This window comes from Phragmites australis, chromosome 13 (assembly GCF_958298935.1).
Source record: "Phragmites australis chromosome 13, lpPhrAust1.1, whole genome shotgun sequence".
Lineage (NCBI taxonomy): Eukaryota > Viridiplantae > Streptophyta > Magnoliopsida > Poales > Poaceae > Phragmites > Phragmites australis.
The window spans coordinates 24,258,170-24,276,894 of NC_084933.1; the positions used below are offsets into that span (position 1 = coordinate 24,258,170).

At 41.7% G+C, this 18,725-nt stretch overlaps 1 protein-coding gene across 1 annotated transcript; it reads left to right on the plus strand.

The window, feature by feature from the left end:
* Positions 1-17,192: 17,192 nt before the first annotated feature.
* On the plus strand, positions 17,193-18,111 carry LOC133889363 (ethylene-responsive transcription factor ERF038-like). Its single transcript, XM_062329894.1, has one exon. The coding sequence runs from the start codon at positions 17,349-17,351 to the stop codon at positions 18,051-18,053; it is 705 nt and encodes a 234-aa protein (XP_062185878.1). The 5' UTR covers positions 17,193-17,348; the 3' UTR covers positions 18,054-18,111.
* The last annotated feature ends 614 nt before the right edge of the window (positions 18,112-18,725 follow it).

Below are 18,725 nucleotides of genomic sequence, written 5' to 3' on the forward strand. Positions count from 1 at the left end.
TTTGTTAGAAGGTGGTCAGTTATTTATCCTCCTATCTTCTTTTGATGTAAATTGTTGTAAATGGTTGAATGCTTAAGAATTTGTAATATAATTTAATTACTCGCTCTTTCTTTAACTTTTTTGTGATGCTATATATTGGAAAGACATGTGTTCCGATCTTAGATACAAAACACGTTCCAGGACTACTGGGATGGTATTCTGGTTAATCATCGTTGTCGTGATTAAAAAAATGATTATATCCTGATGATTAATTGGAATACTATCTGGTCGGTTTCTCACATCCATTGTCACAATCGAGGATGTATTCGAAGTGGAAAAGATTTTTTCCATAATGGAAAAATATTTTTTTGTCGGATTTCTCAAACATCATTAATAAAAAGTCATCGGACCTCTCTATACTATAGCGGTCAGGCCGTGGCTAAGCCCAGTCAGACCACAACACTATAGCGATCAGACCGTGATCATGGTGGTTAGACCGCCAATCACACAAAGAGTTTTTGGCTTTGGAGGCCTCTCACAGTCATACCGCCTGGGGGACAGATACCAAAATGGATACTTCACGCCTCTGGCAGTCAGACCGACAGGGGCGCGGTTGGACCACTAGGAGGGTATTTTCCCAGGTGAAATGGTTTCTAAGTGTCTCCTTTGGGAAGAAGTTGTGACTTGCAAGATGATGAACTATAATTAGGCGAGATGTCCAAAATATGCATAATGGGAATGATACTCACAATTTGCAAAAAGATTGGGGAATTTAGATCGGATTCGATCCTCATGCTCCCAAGTAGTTTCATCCTCCGTGTGGTTACTCTATTGCACCTTGACGAATTTGATAGAGTGGCTTCAAGTCTTGCGCTTCACTTCATCCAATATCTGAATAGGATATTCGCAATAGGATAGGTTAGGTTGCAAGTCTGGGTTTGCAATTTCAATGATTTTGGTTGGGACTTGAAGACATTTTTACAATTGCGAAATATGGAACACATTGTGAATGACACAGAGGGATGGCGATAATTCCAACTGACAGTCCACCCCCCACCCCCCAATCGAGCAATGACTCTAAAAGGGCCTACATAGCGAGGCACCAATTGTCACATCCCAATTCCGTAACCATATCATTAAGCATGATCGTGCATCATGAGCATCATAAGCATCTTGTTTATTTTGAAGATTTGTTGAGTGCTCGTTATTTCCTTTAGTGACTTAACTTTTACGAAGTGTTAAGATAATACCTAACACTAGAGTTTTTTTAGTTAAGTCCCGTATGGACATTGCAGGTGAATTCTTTTATTATGGATTCATCTCATATTGTAATCCTTGCATCTAAGTTTGTAGAATTTTTCGAGCACTAGAGCACTGCGTTTGGGTTAATAAAAGAGCAAACAAAAATGAGGGGAGAAGAGAATGTTTTTGCAGCTAAAAATCTTGTTTCTCTAGCACGTGGGTCCTTTGGAGCTGGCCAGCCCCACCACATCACCTCCTTCTGTTTTGGCTGTACCAGCAGCTCACTCCCCTCCCTCTCTCACTCATGCTCACACTCTCCCTATCAAGCTCTCTCTTCTCTTCCTCAAATCTGCCCTCAAGAAGAAGAAGCGTGATATGCATGTCACACCGCTGCGATCCCTAGCTCTCTAGCTTCCCCTTCATCCAATTTGTTCTGACATGCATGAAGATTTGAGGGAGTTGCAAATCAATTTCATCACACCTTGTTCTCTGAAATTTCAGCATGCCATCTTCATCTTCTCAAGCTTTTCCCCTCCGATTTTATCCCTTCATGGACTGTCCCTAATCATGGCAAAGACCTTTGGGTAAGTCTCTAGGGTTGTTGGTGGAAATATATGTTTTGGAATGGTCGATTTCGACTTTTGCGGGTTGCAATCGAAAGTGGCGATGCATGTTCGTTATTGAGGCAAGAGAGCTAGAAGAAAAGTTGGATGAGCAATAGCTAGTGTTCGTGCTTTTGGAGTGAGTAAAATAGGCTTAGAACCAGTGCTTTAGTGTCTTTAGATATTTAGGTGGCTTAGATTTCGACATGCAAGTTGAATCAATCATAAAAAAAAACTCGAGTTCTGCTATAGTCTGGAGGTTTCGGGTCACAACCCAGAGGTTCCGGGTCACAACCCAGAGGTTCCGGGTGATTCTAGCCAAAAATACCTGAGGAACCCCACCCAGAGTATAGCTCGGAGACTTTGGAACCCGGAACCTCTGGATTCTACTGTTTATCAAATGTTTTTCTTTTTTCATTTACTTTGCTGATAAATTGCAAATTTCATAATTAATTCATATGAACTCTAAAAATCATGAAACTAGTTGAGTTAGCTTTGTATGAGTATGAACCATATGTTAAAAATATTGGAACTCCAGAAATACTTTTTTTTATAATTAATTAATTATTTAAATGTGTTTTATCTTAATTAAATCATAGTTAATTAATGTAATATCCTACAATTATCAAACCACTTGGAAAATTCATTTTATGATCAGTGATATCTAGGAAAAATATATATTTTAGTATGAAAGTGCTATTTAAATTGTGAAGCTCATTTAATCTTGATAACTAGTTTAATTATGGTCCTTTCTGAATAGTCCTTAAATAAATCTTTTATAACATGAGCTTTCTCACTTCAATTCTTATGATTCTTGTTGCATCATGTTCTTTACTTAGTACCTCATCTCCTGTTATATTTTTATGGCATTCAGTGCATGTATCATATCATTTCATCACGTCAATTGTGATGCATCGTTCTTTCTTTTAGCGATCGACGAACCGGAGAGCAACGAGGGTATTATTGAGGTGGAACCTTATTGTGATATTGTGTGAAGTACTTGAGCAAGGAAAGTATCTAAGCATGTTGTACCTTATACTTTGGATCATGTGATGGCTAATTGATAAATTATGCTCTATGTATGTTATGCATGTTTAGTTAGTCGATGTCGGGAAACCTGGTAGAACCTATTTGTTGCATTTCTCCATATCTTGTATTGATGATCTAAATCTGTGTAGCAGGAGTATAATCATGATACTGTCTAACTTAAAATTTATACGAGATGCTTAGCAATACATAAGTCATCGGTAGAAATCGAGCTGTGGAATGTCCCATCGTTCACGAGTATAGGATTTAATTACTTTTACCATGAAAAAAATTATGGTTTGATGAGTGGTGAGAATGAGACAAGATGTGGGTGGTGCTAGGGGTAGGTCGGGAGAGGAACCCGGATGCCATTGACCGCTTGCATCGTTTAAGCACCATCCATTGGTGCAGTTCGCTTTGGCATTTTTCCGTACTAACCACATATCCGTATATGGGATGGATGAGCCTAGTATCATAAGCCATCGTGTTCAATTGACTCATGCACCGAGATGTGATCGAGAACGCTAGTAGAGGCACCTGAGGTTAGGCTGGTAAGTCATCGTACGCACGAGATCTAGGTGGCCTCGACATGACTCGGCATGGAAACAAAAGTTCAGGATGAGTACATGAACGTTTGTCATGTGAATCATAACTTGCAACTGACGAGTTGTATGGAGGATGGTCCTGTGTCATATGGGTAAAGATGTACCCCCTGTAGGGTGTAACATCAATTCGAATTACCGCGCTCTCGGTCATGAGCATGCTTCAGTCCATTTGCATCAATCGTAGAGTTCCAAATGTGGTTGTGAGGGTATGATGGGAAGTGGATAGAGATGGTGGTTGATGAGTTCAGGTGTTCCAAGTTACAGACATGTTATGTTGATGATCTCGGTATAGGAGGGTACAATTGCTAGGTTGTAGTTGCTCACACTTGAGTTGAAATCGCTTTTGCATTGCAAGTTCATTTAACCTTTATGGCTGATTTCTTGCTACACATCCACAAATGCATTCTCCTTGAAGTCGGGTTATCATATGTACCCACTATAGATTAAATATTGCGAGTACCTTATTACTCACGTTGCTTATTTTCTTTCTAGGTGAAGATGGGTGCTGGCTGCTTGAATCCCACCAAGAGCAATGTGGTGGCGAGTAGCCGCTATACTACTATTAACCCTGGTCGATTGCCTTGTGGGCAAATGGCGCCACCGGCCTTCATTTTATTTCTAGATGATTTTTCTTCCGTTGGGATTTATGTATAAATGTTTACGCTAGAAAACACTTGTCCTTGTTATTTCATCCAGCTTGTAATCACTTGTAATCTTGCTTAACTTGATGTTGTGATATTCATGTTGTAAAGGTACGTGTGGGTAATAACTCTCCTGTAAGTTACCAAAGCACACATACCGGGACTGCGAGAGTTAGATTTGCTTTAATCATTCGTGAATATGATTGTTGTGGTGAGATGTGGGTTAGCACGTGGCGCGTCGAGAGACGGACGTGAGCTAGCCCTCATCTTGTTAAAATGATCTCCCTAATGGTTAATTCAAATTTAATTTGGATGGGTCCTCACACCAACTTTCCCTTAACTTGAAAGTGTTGCCTCCCCTTGAGAGTAGACACCTTGAGATAGAAAAAATCTCCAATGGCAAATACCAACTCTCATCTGTGACGATCTGCATAGCTCTTTTGATGGGATTGAGCTGCGAGTAGACACTTACGAACAGTCTTGACATGCTCTTATGCATCTTTAACTAAATTCGGGCCCAAGAAGGATCTTTCGCCGGACTCGGACCAATTCAACGACGTTCGACATATCTTTCCATGTAGCACTTCGAACGAAGACAATTGGATGATGGATTGATAATTATTGTTATAGGAAAAAGTCTGCAAACAGTAAGTAGATCTCACATCGCTTCCCAATAGCAAAGTCCATGCCGATCTCCTCCTATTTCCATGAAGGAATAGGCAATGGTCGAAGCATACTAGCGGTTTGAGACATCAACTTTCACCTATTGACATAAGATCATATTCTGACACACATCAGGCAATTTCTCGCTTCATATGAGTCCACAAAAATCTTTACATGAGATCTTGATACCTTTTGGTGCTACCAAGATGAATGTACAAAAGAGAATCTTGAGTTTCATTCGACATTTTCTTTCTCAGCTTGGGGACTTTAGGGACATCTAGTCATTTTTTGAACCACAAGGTAACTTGATTATCCACAGAAAAACGTATAGCATGACCCTCTTTCATTTGATCATGAATTCTATTAATGTCATTGTCTTCTCTTTGAGCTTTCTTAATTTGGTCGAGGAGTGTGGATTTTATTTCAAGGTTGTAAATATATCCCTACGAAACCATCACGAGTTCAAGCCTTTGGATATCATCATAAAGTGTGGTAATTCCACGCTTGCGTGAGAGACAATTGTATCAAGCCTTTTGACTTAGGGCATCAACGACAACATTCGCCTTACTGGGATGATAATGAACTTCCAACTTGTAGTTCTTGATCAGTTCAAGCCAACTCCTCTGTCTCGTATTCAGATCGGCTTGGGTGAAGATATATTTGAGACTCTTGTGATCATTGTAGACATAACAAAGATTGGCTAGGAGATAATGGCGTCAAATTTTTAGAGCATGCAGAACTGTCGCAAGCTCTAGGTCATGAGTTGGGTAATTCTCCTCATAGTGCTTTAACTGACAAGAAGCATAAGCAACAACTTGACCCTCTTGCATGAGAACAAATCCGAGGTCTATGTGGGAAGCATCGCAATAGAAGTCTAATTTCTTGTTCATTTCTGGTTGAGCAAGAACGAGGGCGGTAGTGAGCAGACTTTTCAAGGTTTGGAAAGCTGCCTCACATCCATCAGACCACTCGAATTTATTTTCTTTCTTCAATATCTCATTCATGGGTTTAGAAATCTTGGAGAAGTTCTCGATGAATCGATGGTAGTAACCCGCAAGTTCAAGAAAACTCTGGATGTCGGTGACACTTTTTGGATTGAACCCAATTGAGAACCTCATGCACATTGCTCGGGTCAACAACAACTCCGTTTTTAGAAAGGACATGACCAAGGAAAGCGACTTCTTTAAGTAAAAACTCACATTTGCTAAATTTGGCATTGAGACTGATCTCGAAGTCATCCAAGAATAGTTTGAAGATGCTCTGTCTGTTCTCCTTCCATCTTGGAATAGATGAGAGTATCATCGATGAAGATTACAACAAATGAGTCCAACTCTTACATGAAAACCATGTTCATCAAGTACATGAAGTAGGCCAACATATTGGTTAGGCCAAAAGACATGATGAGATACTCGTATAGTCCATAATGAGTAGAGAAAGTCATGTTAGAAACTTCTTCCGATCGGATCTTAATTTGATGATAGCGTAACCTCAAGTCGATCTTAGGGAAGAAACATGCACCAGTCAATTGGTCAAACAAGATGTCACTATGAGGAAGATGATACATATTCTTGATGGTAATAGCGTTGAGTGGACTATAGTCAATGCACATCAGTAAAGTGTCATCCTTTTTCTTGACAAAGAGAATCGGGCATCCCCAAGGTGAGGAGCTCGGTCGGATGACTCCTTTCTCCAGTAACTCTTTTAACTGCTTTTTCAATTCCACTAACTCATTGGAAGGCATCCGAGAAGGTCTCTTGGATACCAGAGCTGTTCCAGGCATGAACTCAATAACGAATTAGATATCCTGGTCGAGCAGCATTCCTAGCAATTCTTCTAGAAAAATATCAAATCACTCGCACACCGCAAGAATATCTAGGAGATCTGTGGTTGCAACACTTGTCAAGGAGTAAAGATGGGGACCGCCCTCTCCAAGGTGAAGGGGGACACCACTTGAATTTTTTTAGAGAGATAATGCTTTTAGCACAATCAATAAGAGCACCCTTTTTGGTTAGCCAATTCATTCCTAAGATGACATCAACTCATCTAGTATCGATCACGATCAAGTTCACGGAAAACAAAACCTCATCAATGAGGACCTTGGCCATAGGAATGACTTGATTGGCTTCTAGCTTGGAACCGGGTGCATCGATGTGAAAGGAGGAAGATAGTGAATTGGTGAAAATATTGACATGCAAGACATAATCTTCCTTGATGAATGAATGAGATGCTCCAGAATTGAATAGTACCATCGCAGGATGATAATTCACGGATAACGTACCAATGAGTATGCTGTCGTCATCTCGAGCTTCTTTTGCGGTGATGTGGTTCACTCGATCACGCTTGGAGACTTGACAAGGGGGTTGAACGGGTAGTGGTGGTGTTGGAGTAGTCACCACACCTCCTGGCTTCGGGAAACGACAAGCGCACGTGAAATGCTTGATATATCCACAGTTGAAGCATGGGCCTCTAGGGTCACCAGTCACACTCCCTTGGGTCCCGGTTGGTCTTGGAGCTTGTCTTTGCGATGAGAGGTACGGACATTGCACCACCCACATCGGTCGTGGAGTAGCCGAAGTCGAAATATGAGGTGGAGGAGGAGGATTTTCCTTGTGCGGACGTTGAGAGCTCCCACCGGTGAAAATCAACAGGACCCTTTTGCACTTCTTCTCCTCCTGGTACATCTTGTGCTCAACGGTGAGAGAGGTGCTCACCAACATGTTAAAGTCGATGAACTTATGAGCTGATGGACAGTTTTGCATTTTGGAGGAGAAACCGTCCATAAAAAGATCTTGCTTCTTTGCTCTGGTATTGATCTCTTACAACGCATATTAGGCTAGGTGGTGAAATTCTTGCATGCACTCCATGACAAATTTGCCTCTCTACTTGAGGTTAAGGAATTCCCATTTCTTGATATTCCTCACACCTTGAGGATGTGGTAGTCACGGAAAGCCTCACGAAACTCTACCAAGATATGTGGTGGTCAATGCCGTGCATGGCGAGATAGTTGGTCCACCACACGCCTACGACACCTTGAAGTTGATGGGCAACAAAAAGGGCTCGTCCGTGGTCCTCGCACCTGAGAATCACGAGCTTTTGCTCAGTGGTACGAAGCTAGTGATTTGCGTCGAGGGGATCCTTAGCATGCATGAAGTCATCATGGAGTCTGGCTTCACCTCCTCCTTAAGAGGCCATATTGCGCACGAGAGCTTCGAGAAGGACAGTTTAAGCCTAACGATTTTGCTCGATTTGCATCAACATATCTGCCATGGTCGATGGTGGGGGTAGTGTTGAATTGTTCCTGTTGGAGCCTTGGGAAGGTCACTTCCGTAATTCTTGTGGATCCTCACCCTGTTAGTGATGACAAGGATGAAAGGAAGATAAATGGTCAACTTTAATTTAGTTGAAATGACATTGGTCGGATCAAGGGAAGTGATGTTCATGAAAGCATCCTATAATAGGAAAAATGCATGTTCAAAAATAAGGTGCAACATGGGCATGCATGTGGCCTACCTCACTGCTCTCAGCGCGTTATGTGAAAGTGTTAGCAGTCAGACCGTTGGAAGGTCTGGCACTAGGCAATAGCCTTTTCACCACATTACACACACAAAAAAATCAACCACAAAAAGTACTCAACCCAACAGTCACGATAGTCCCCTTAATAATTTTTAAGAATACATTACTCTTAGAGGCATAACATAGCTAATTAATCGTCCAAAAGTTCACAAAAAAGAAGCTACACCCTATTACATTGTTCTTAACTCCGACTAACCTAGAACCGCCTGTGACACGGAGTTCTAACAAAGTCATAAGGAAATTCATCCAAAAGATGAACATGAGGAGAGCACGTGTCACCAAGAGCACTTGGGTGTGTAAGATGCTGCGATTCACCTAACAACATTTCCCTCGTGACATCCAAATTATGGAACTGGGGCACTTGCAATCCATTGAATGCTCTCGCACCTTGGCCATAAGATCGAGGTACTCGTGTGCCTAGCACCACCAGAAAATGGTGAGATTGAGCTGCTCTCCCATGTAGCGTTATATGACCCTCTGCATGCAACACCTCAAGGTTCACCAATCCACAACACACTTGCAACTTCATCTCATGTTGCAGCTTGTTGTATCGCCTTCGCGTCTCCCACAATTCAGCCACCATGCAACAGTATGATTGATCCAAAGAGTAAACCAACTCTACCATGCGATGCTTACTTAGTAGAGTTGCATCTGGAACTCTACCATGTTCAAAAGTTGTTGACGTTGTTGCCTCCTCGAAAGGGAAAATGGATGAATGACCACCTACTCAACATAGGCAACTCGTTGCGAAGGGCGGCCATCGCCTTGTATGCCACCGCTTGACCTGTCATCTCTTTTGAAGTTCCAATCCCTTAAAAGTAGTCAGGGATAGCTCCACTTTCAATGATACGTGCTCAAATGTCCACGGTTGCTAAGTATTCCACCAAGTCGGGTCTAAGTCCTCGAGCATACACCGCACAAAGGTTAAGTTTGTGCGCCAAAGCATTTGACGGAGGAGTGCGGAAAAACCTCCCACACCCTCAGCACGAGTAGCCATCACCAAGGCAAACCCATTAAGAAGGAGACAAGTTAGATATCAACATTGAGCATATTAACAACGAGAAGAGGTACGAAATAGAGCTGACACAAGGTAAGGAATCAAATAGAGCACATACTTAGGATAAAAAATAAACTTCAGTGGGTTGGCATTAGTGAGGTTGACATACATATCCTAAGTATTTTAGGCTACTTCATTAAACCTTGCTTTGATATCACGTTATGGAGAACCGTCCAAATTGTATTTGAATTAATCATTAGGATAATCATTTGATAAGATGAGAGGTAGAACACACCCTTCTTTCAACATGCCACGTGCTAACTCACATCACACCACAACGATCATGACCAACAATGATTAACTGGAATCTAATTCTGGTAGTCACAACATGTGTTTTATGCCAAAGATCGGAACACACGCCTTTACAATAAGCTTCATCGCACAAAAGTATAATTAAAAGCAAGCAATATAAATATGTTACAAGTCTTTAAGTTAATACAAGTTCAACAATTTACAGAACGACGAACGTTATGAGAGACAAAATACAACAGTCTCATCTCCAAGCCGATTAGAGTTACAATGTAGTGGGATTAAATATTATAAATAGGAAAATGGAGGTGGCGCCATTTTCCCTGATGCACCACCGAAACATCACGAGTAGCCCATACTACTCTTGCCCATCACCGACATCAGCGTGCCTGAAGTAACCGTACATTACTTCTTCCTCACCTGCAGAACTTAACAAAAGCAAGGTGAGTACGAAGGTACTCACAAGACTTAATCCGTATTGTGTACATATAATAACTCGACTCCAAGGATCATGCATTTAGTGATGCGTAGTAAGAAATTAACCTCAAGGTTAAATGAATTTATACGCAAAAGCATTTTATCGACTCAAGGGTGTGAGCATCTACAACTTAACAACTCGTACCCTCCTACAATGAGATCATAACCATAAACATATACGTCACCTAATCATACTCTTCTCAATATAATCAACACTAGCCACTTACAATATTCCATACAACCCAATTTCGGAACTCTATGATCGATACGGATGGACATAAACATACTCATAACCGAGAATGTGACAATTCGAATTAATCTTACACCCTGTTATATCTTTATTCACACGACACAGGTTCATCCTTTTGGCCCCGAAGACAACATTTATCATACTCTGAACTACCCACTTGCACATACCTCTATGGCATCAGGATTACCACGAGCGTGTCCCGAATACATCCGTCTCCCTGCCACCTTGCTTCTCATCATTTTTCTCTGACGCGTCATAGGACCGCAAGTCAAGTGTTAGTATGGTGTATGATAATTGACTCATTCGTACATTTATTGAATATGTGGAAGTATTGAAAGTGCTTAAGCCAACAGCAAACAACGGTCGGTGCTTAATCGATGCAAGCGGTCTATGGCATTTGGGTTTCTCTCCTGACTTACCCATAACACCGCTCGCATCTCATCTCATCTCGTCTCGAAGATCGAGCATCGGGTTGACGATTGGCCTCGAGGTGGAATAAGTCATGTGGAAGCTTCTTCAGCGAAGAAGATAGCAGAAAGGAGCTCGGGGAAACTTTCGGGAAGCTCTGGGAAGTCCTCTCTATCGATCTCCGGCCGTCGAAGTTGTCGAGGTTGTCTTCTCTCTCGGTTTGGTGAAGGGGAGTGAGTGAGAGAATGAGTGAACGAGAGAGAGCGAGTGAGAGTTGGTCGATAACTTTAAGCAATGCCTCTGCGCTCTGGCAATCTGACCATGGAGAGTCCCGGTCAGCATGCGGGTAGGGCCCATGTGCTAAAAGCCTTTGTTCTTTTTCTCGTTTATTCCTTTTCTTTTTCTTTTTATTCCTAAATGGCTTTAGGATCTTCCTTATTATTTCTAAACAATTTTTACACATAAATATATATGGTGAGAATGCGTATTGACCAATTACGTAATGTTATCAAAACGTGTTTAAATAGTTAAAACAAAACTAATAACGTGAAATATGATATCATAATATGTATGTATGCTTAATAACTAGATTAGAATTTTGGATTGGACTATCAACCACAGAGTGCCGGGCGAGGGGCGAACCTGCCTAAGTTCGTAGAGGAAGGGCTCTTTGAGGGAGCTCTTTGAGGGAGCGCCCCTTAGGACCGTAGACCGAAGTTAGTAAGAATGAGGTCTGACGCCATTGGACATACTTCGTCGAAGCAAATCTGTCATCGGAAACGAATCATATTGCTTGCGCATCTTAAAAGCTAAAATGCTAAGATTTTCCTTTGAATAAGCAACTCGAAATTTAAAGCCAGAGAACACTGAAAAGAGATGGAAAGATGAAAAGAATGACAGAGACCACCATAACTGGCCAGCAGTCCCTTTCTATTATAAATCAAGCGGCCAAAAAATACGTGTAAACTATTCGTTGCATGTGACAATCATGCATCGCGGATCCGTCAAGAGTGTTAGTCTCAACGCGAATTGTCGCATGTGCCTTCAGCTAACATTTAATCGCAATATTTTGCTTATCAATTCGATGCGTCGATCAGTAGAAGCGTAGCTTTCTGACAACGAGCGCCACCAAAAATTTTTGCCACCCGTGTGCCGGCCATAAACATCGATCGTTTCGTTCTTCAGTTGCTGTAAGAAAATGACCACTCATATGGAAGTTTATAGATAGACGCAGCAGTATTAACCAGTCTTTACTTCACAAATGGGGGTTAATTATTGACGTACTAACCATTCTTCACAATTGGCTGCAAATGAGCGCGTCATACTCATTTCACCGGGACTTTGTGATACGTATTCTGGAATGGTTTCATTCTGTCATGTCTCCCATTGTCTCTAGTGCCACTGAAATCAACGGAGGACCAAGCTAATTGGCATGGCGAGCTAGTCGTCGTCATAGCTTATTGTTTCATTCTGTCATGTCTCCCATTGTCTCTAGTGCCACTGAAACCAACGGAGGACCAAGCTAATTTGCATGGCGAGCTAGTCGTCGTCATAGCTTATGTGCAAAAGTGAGACTGCACACTGTGCAGTGGTGAGGAAGGTCAGGTTAGAACTGAAGCAAGGCCCTTTTGAAGCGTCGCCATTAACAAAAGTGTTTGTGATACTAAATGAAAATAAGTTATTCTTTGATAGATATAATATGCTTCAATTTTAATTGCGTTTTTCATGTACGATCGCCTTTTTTCAGTTTCTTGTTTGGCAGTCGTCCTCGCGTTGCACGTTAGGTAGCAATTCAACCGATCATGTGGCTTTCGTGCAAAGTTTTCGTCGATAACATGTGCTTTTGACCGGGTTCACAGGTCAAATTACAACTACATGTGATGCTTAATCGATTTTCAGATGAGCAGTGGTGTACGTACGAAATTCCTCATTGCACGAAAATCATCGTTAATCACGGCAGAGGGATCACGTCATGCATGTCTGTTAGCCCCGGGAAGCAAGGATCAGGGCGTTCGTAGACGGTAGACGTTCGGTAAAAAATTGTAAGTACGGATACCATTTCCCTTTTCGGATTTGCTTAGAGTGTATTAAAGGCTAAAAAAGAGGGGATTTTGCGATAATCTTGCAGAATCTTGCTGGACTATTTGCAATATTAGGTCTCGATATAATCTCGTTACTAGGTTTTTGTATTTGCTTATTCGATTGCACAGTTTTCAGAAGAATTAACTCCCGATATAATCTTGCTGACATGGGTTCCCCTTAGCTGTTCTCTTTTGTCTAGCCTGTGTTGACACATCCGATACCTATCGCTAATATTCAAAAGTCATGTGATCAGTAAAACTTTGACATGAGTCTATATGTAGTAGGGTCCATCTCAATAATATGACCGAGTAGAAAACACAGCCAGGTGCTATGTCTAGAGCCTTTATCTGTCTCTATCAAAATTTTAGTTTAGTTTCTCAGTGAACACGCATTGGGCCGAATGAAAGGTTGAGCACAAAGAACGAAATGATCGTTTCGTCCCAGCTTTTTTTTCAGAGCGCTTTAAGTTTGTCGTTTGATCGCATCTTAACAGACCTGATACAGCTTCTAAGTATGATCTTAGGAAGCATCCGTAGTCCATCTCGAAAGCTTGGCGCCACGCGTTCCTCGCAGTAGGTTTTCTTAATGTCCTCGCGCTGGAATCTGGCAGTGTTTATATTGATCCTTTCGTTAGATAGCGTAATACACGGAGAGCTGCGATAGTTTATATAATTCAGCACCAGCAAAGGGGGACTGGCGGACTGCTTTTGGTTTGCATTATTTCCCTCAATCTATTGATCCATCCAATTGCTTTTCCCAACAAACACAACTCTCTCTCTCTCTCTGCGGGATGACACGGCCAGCATGCATTTCCCTCGTTGGCATCTATTATATCAGTACGTAATCGGCCAACAAAAAAGCCTCGTATAGCCGTACTTCACTCTAAAGTCTAAAAATTACTATGTAAATTAGAAAAAAGAAAGTAAAATAGTCATGTACTTATTTATAAATATGTATCTTAGTAACTAGTAGGATAGCCCACGCGATTGCGCAGCTAGCATCAAGAATCCTACCATTGTATCATTGTAGCTTTATTATCAATATTTGCTTTACTTTATTATCGCTCTTCTTTCTATCACTACAATACATGCTCTTTGCTAGATATAATTCGAACCTGGCTTACCATAATAATGTTTTTATCTGTTAGGACGCTATATCGTCATATATTTGCTCTATTTCATATAGATTATGCTCCGCACACACTTATTTATGTTTTTTGTTTGCTATTCCAATCAGATAACTTTTATTTAGGTTGGGAGTTCATGCTCTATCATCCGTATGGTCTACATACTACACCTTACGATGTCGCCTTTGTAACGTTACGACCTTGAGTTATACGGTTCAAGCCCAGTGCAGCGGAGCACGTATCCTCCTATATTGATTCACTCGTGTGTCCCCACTTTGCAGATGAATGGCTTCAACGGCGTTCCTTATCACTGCTAGAGGTTGCGGTTCTGATGTATTGATGTGCGTGCTACGTCTTGCTCTACCGCCAAGCTTATGTTGTGACCTTGATCTATAGGGTTTAAGTCGGGTGCCACAATGCTTGTATCCTCCACTACTGATCCTTGTCGGTGGCCATATGGGCCACTGAGATTCTCTTTTTTGTTGCATCCGCATTGGTCATTCAGCATTGGATACACGGTCCAAGCTCGTCTCCTACTTCAACACCACTAAGCTTTGTGACATGCTAAGCGTCAATGTATTCCCACCTAACACTACACCCATCCCCTTCCATTGTTGCAGAATGAGCAATAGCGTCGCCCAATCAAACCGCTAGCTTGTCAACGTCTTTCAGGAGAGAGAGTATGTTACATTATTATTTTTTGCCGGCATCTGGCTTAATTTTTTAATAATGATAGATGTGAGTAATATACTAATATTGAAGCATGTATAGAGTATTTTGGGTTTAGTTTTTCGTGATGAGTAATTTATAAACATATATATATGAACAATTTACTTTCTTTTTTCTCTAATTAACATGGTAATTTCTAGGCCTTGAGAAACAAGGAGGATATTTCTTTTGTTGGCCAATCTACTATATTATTATTTGAGTGTTAAAAGGAGGCACCATATTCGTTATTAAGGTCATAAAATTAACATGTTAATCAAAAAATAAAAATAATTTAGACTACTCATTGTTATAAATATCTAACGATCTAGATTAAACCAAAGAATCCATATCAAATACGATTAATAAATAACTAAATTCAAAATTAATAATTATGAAAATAGCAGTTTGATTTTCATACAGTTTATGAAGCAAAATATCTAAATAAAGAGTCTAAATAAAATAAAATAATGATTAAAATTAGTATTAAAATAGAAAAAGAAGGACCCTATCAAATATAGTCTTAGAGAAAAACCAAATTATTATAAAAATCAAACATCTAAATAAAGAGTCTATGTAAAATATAATTAATCAAATGTTATCATGATAAAATATTAAAATAAGACTAGTCATTCTATTAACGTGGGCCTTTTTTCTAGTTAATAAAAAAAAAGAGATACAATCTGCTATAGTTGTGAGCCTCAAAAGCCGAGCGCCCCGTGTTATAAAATGAAGGACTTATGCAGGGTTAGCTACCCGCCTGCAATCCCAAGCACATGCCGCATTCCCCCCTCTGAACGGCGATGGAAGGCAGACCATTGAATGCAATGATGAACTCAAACTTATAAGAAAAAAAAAGAATTTGCATAGTTTTACAACTGTCTACTGAGCCATATAATGTATGATGCGCGCACACAATTAAAGAATTTTATACATTTGCTATCGCTTATTTTCCTTGAAGATTCGGAGCAAACACTTTCTTATGGTCCATGAATTTGGCAATCTGTTTGCTGCTTCTATTTGCTTATATGTCTTTTTTTTTTTTGGTGGGGGCAGTTATGTTCCCATCCTAACTTCATGTCTAACTGTAATGGGTGATTGGTTGCCGGTATCAATGGATCCTGGCTCGGCAGATGTATGGGTTCACTTATTAGTATCATAAAATCATCTTCATATGAACAATCAATCAGAATCTAAGCTGTCGCATTTGTTCATGTGATCTTAGATTCAGTTAATCAAATAGAAACTTAGCTCAACATATCTAGACAAATACAACTAACTAAACACTCTTCTTTTCAATAAATAAAACTCCGCTCAGTCTGCTTCCTCTCAGCCTACGTATACGGTCCATACGAGCAACAGAATATGCAGGCAACCAATCACACCCTATGAGTGTGTTTGGTTGCTCGAACAGGGTTTTGTAGAGCTGCATCATATAAATATGCCAAGGGGAAGTAGACTGAGTAGGTCATATGTGTTGAAAAGAAGAGTGTTTAGTTGATTGTATCTGTCTGGACAGACTGAACCGAATTTCTGTTTGGTTAACTGAATATGAGGTCGTACGAGTGAATGCAAGTGTTAAGATTATGATTATTTACTCGTATGAAGATAATTTTGTAACATTGATAAATAGGTCTGGCTATATGAGCTGATGCAGCGTCTGCATCCGCTCAGCCAGGATGAGGAGTGAGCTCAAATCGAGCTTCACTCCTCAGGATGAGATCGTATATTTGCATCTGCCCATACAGACAGAAATAGTGGATGCAGACAACTAAACACGTTTCGTTTTGTAATTATTACGTATCAACCGAGCCACACAGAGAGCAATTCAAATAACCAAACACACCCTATATGCATCTAAAGAGTCCGGACGAGTCCATTCTAGGACATGGGATTTTTCAATACGTAACACAATTGTAACATGACCTCTGTAATTTTTGCAGGAGCCAAAGAGATCTTTGTTCGAAAACAGAACCAGAGAGTTCTCTAGTTAGTAATATAATAGATTGGACAACAAAGCAATCCTATGAATAGCTAGTATAATGAAATGTGCTTATCGTAATGAAAGCTATTATCACTGTAGCACAGATCCAAATATTTTGGATCTACGAATAGCGATTCGATGCATTTGAATACTTCACACACGGCCCACAAATTGGTACGGAGGTCGCTTGTGCGGAATTTTCTAGCTACTTTAATCGTTACTCGCCAATCCAAGAAATGCACAAACACATTTTGCACGAACCTATTCTGTGCACTGGGCCAGAGACCAACAAATAGTGAAACCAAAAGTGGGTTCAGTACTGTAGTCTATTGACAATCACAGAAGCGCGTACGTGTGTAACGTGCTCTTGGGTTACCTTTCCTTCTTTTTTGGTTCTCTATTTGCAATGTCATTCACATTTCTTTGGGAGGAGAAAAGAAATATGCCACTTAATTTGCGGTTTCCACATTGAATTTGCAAGATCATTGCATGGTGTTTGGTGTAGCCACGATATATAACGAATGGTGCCTCGCATCGCTCCCCCGAAGTGCATGCAACTCACTCCGTTCGAAGTTGTAGCAGCAACGACGTTGCTTGCGAGAGACACACCACTACCCGTCGTGATCGCTAGCAACTTGGCAAGCAAGCTCGGTCGTCTTCACTTGTCACATCACACCAGATGGAGCAAGAGCAAGAGCAAGCAGCGTCGCCTCAGATGTCCGATATCTGCACCTGCAGCAGCAACTCCATCTCCCTCAACGCGTCGTCGCCGAGCTCCAGCGGCGACTCTGGCAGCGTCAGCGCCGGCGGCAAGGGCAAGAATTGGCCGCGCAGGGACCTGAAGCACCCAACGTACCGCGGCGTGCGCATGCGGACCTGGGGCAAGTGGGTGTCCGAGATCCGGGAGCCCCGCAAGAAGTCCCGCATCTGGCTCGGCACGTTCGACAACCCGGAGATGGCCGCGCACGCGCACGACATCGCCGCGATCGCCATCAAGGGCCGCGCCGCGCATCTCAACTTCCCCGAGCTCGCCCACGAGCTGCCCCGCGCCGCGTCGGCCGCGCCCAAGGATGTGCAGGCCGCCGCCGCGCTCGCCGCGGCCATGGTGGCTTTGCCCGTCGGCCCGTCCTGCCACGACGTCGTTGGCGATGCTGATACGGAGGAGCTGAAGCCTGAGCAAGCAGCACCGCTGGTTTGCGACGTCGAGAATGCAACTCAGCTCAGTGGCTACATTGGACTGGACTACACGTTTTTCGACGTGCCAGATTCTCTTCTAGAGTTTGGGTTCACGTTGCCGCCGCTGACGTCTTATTGTGGCTCGCCGTGGGATGACATCGCCGACGAGCTCTGCATGGAGGAGCCCTTGCTGCTCTGGGAGCATTGAGGGTGGAGGACTAGGCCGCCCATGCAGTGCATGCACGGGATTCTTTTGTTTTTTCAGTTAGACCACCTCCAAGGGATTCCTGTCGCGGGTAAAATTTTCGTCGTGAAGGGATTTTCGTTTCTTTCAGCGTTCTAACAGTTTCTCTTCACGGTTCCCGTCACGAAGAAATTCCCAGGATTATTCCCTTCAGGACAGGATTCTTTCTCCTTTTCCCTCGAAAGGAAGCTGTTGGAGATGAGAAAAAATAAAGAGAATGAAAACCGGAAAAGGAACCGGAACCGGAACGAAATGAAGATAATATGATTGAAAATGGTCTTATGGCCAATACGCTAGTGCTCCTAGTACTAACCTCTGTGATCACTGTGATCATGTGATACATGCTAACAAAGGCGCAACGTCATAGCTGTAGCCAGACCGAACCCACATTTCGATTCTGTTACAGGTCAATAAGAGATTTGTATCGTCTTATGCGCGCGATATCATATATGCCCTCAGCAAGTTCTGCTCAAGATTCCAATACTGTAATTGTAACAATTCATTATATATCTTCCCATTTTTATATGCGCTCCCACAAATAAAAATAAAAGAAAAAGAAATCAGCCTTTGAGACCCCACTCCCCAGTGCATGCAGCGAGTAACAACTAACAACTAGTCAAGACTAATAAACTAAAA

What these genes read in the sequence shown, in the direction of transcription:
- LOC133889363 (XM_062329894.1), top strand. Translation starts at nt 17,349, where the DNA reads ATGGAGCAAGAGCAAGAGCAAGCAGCGTCGCCTCAGATGTCCGATATC.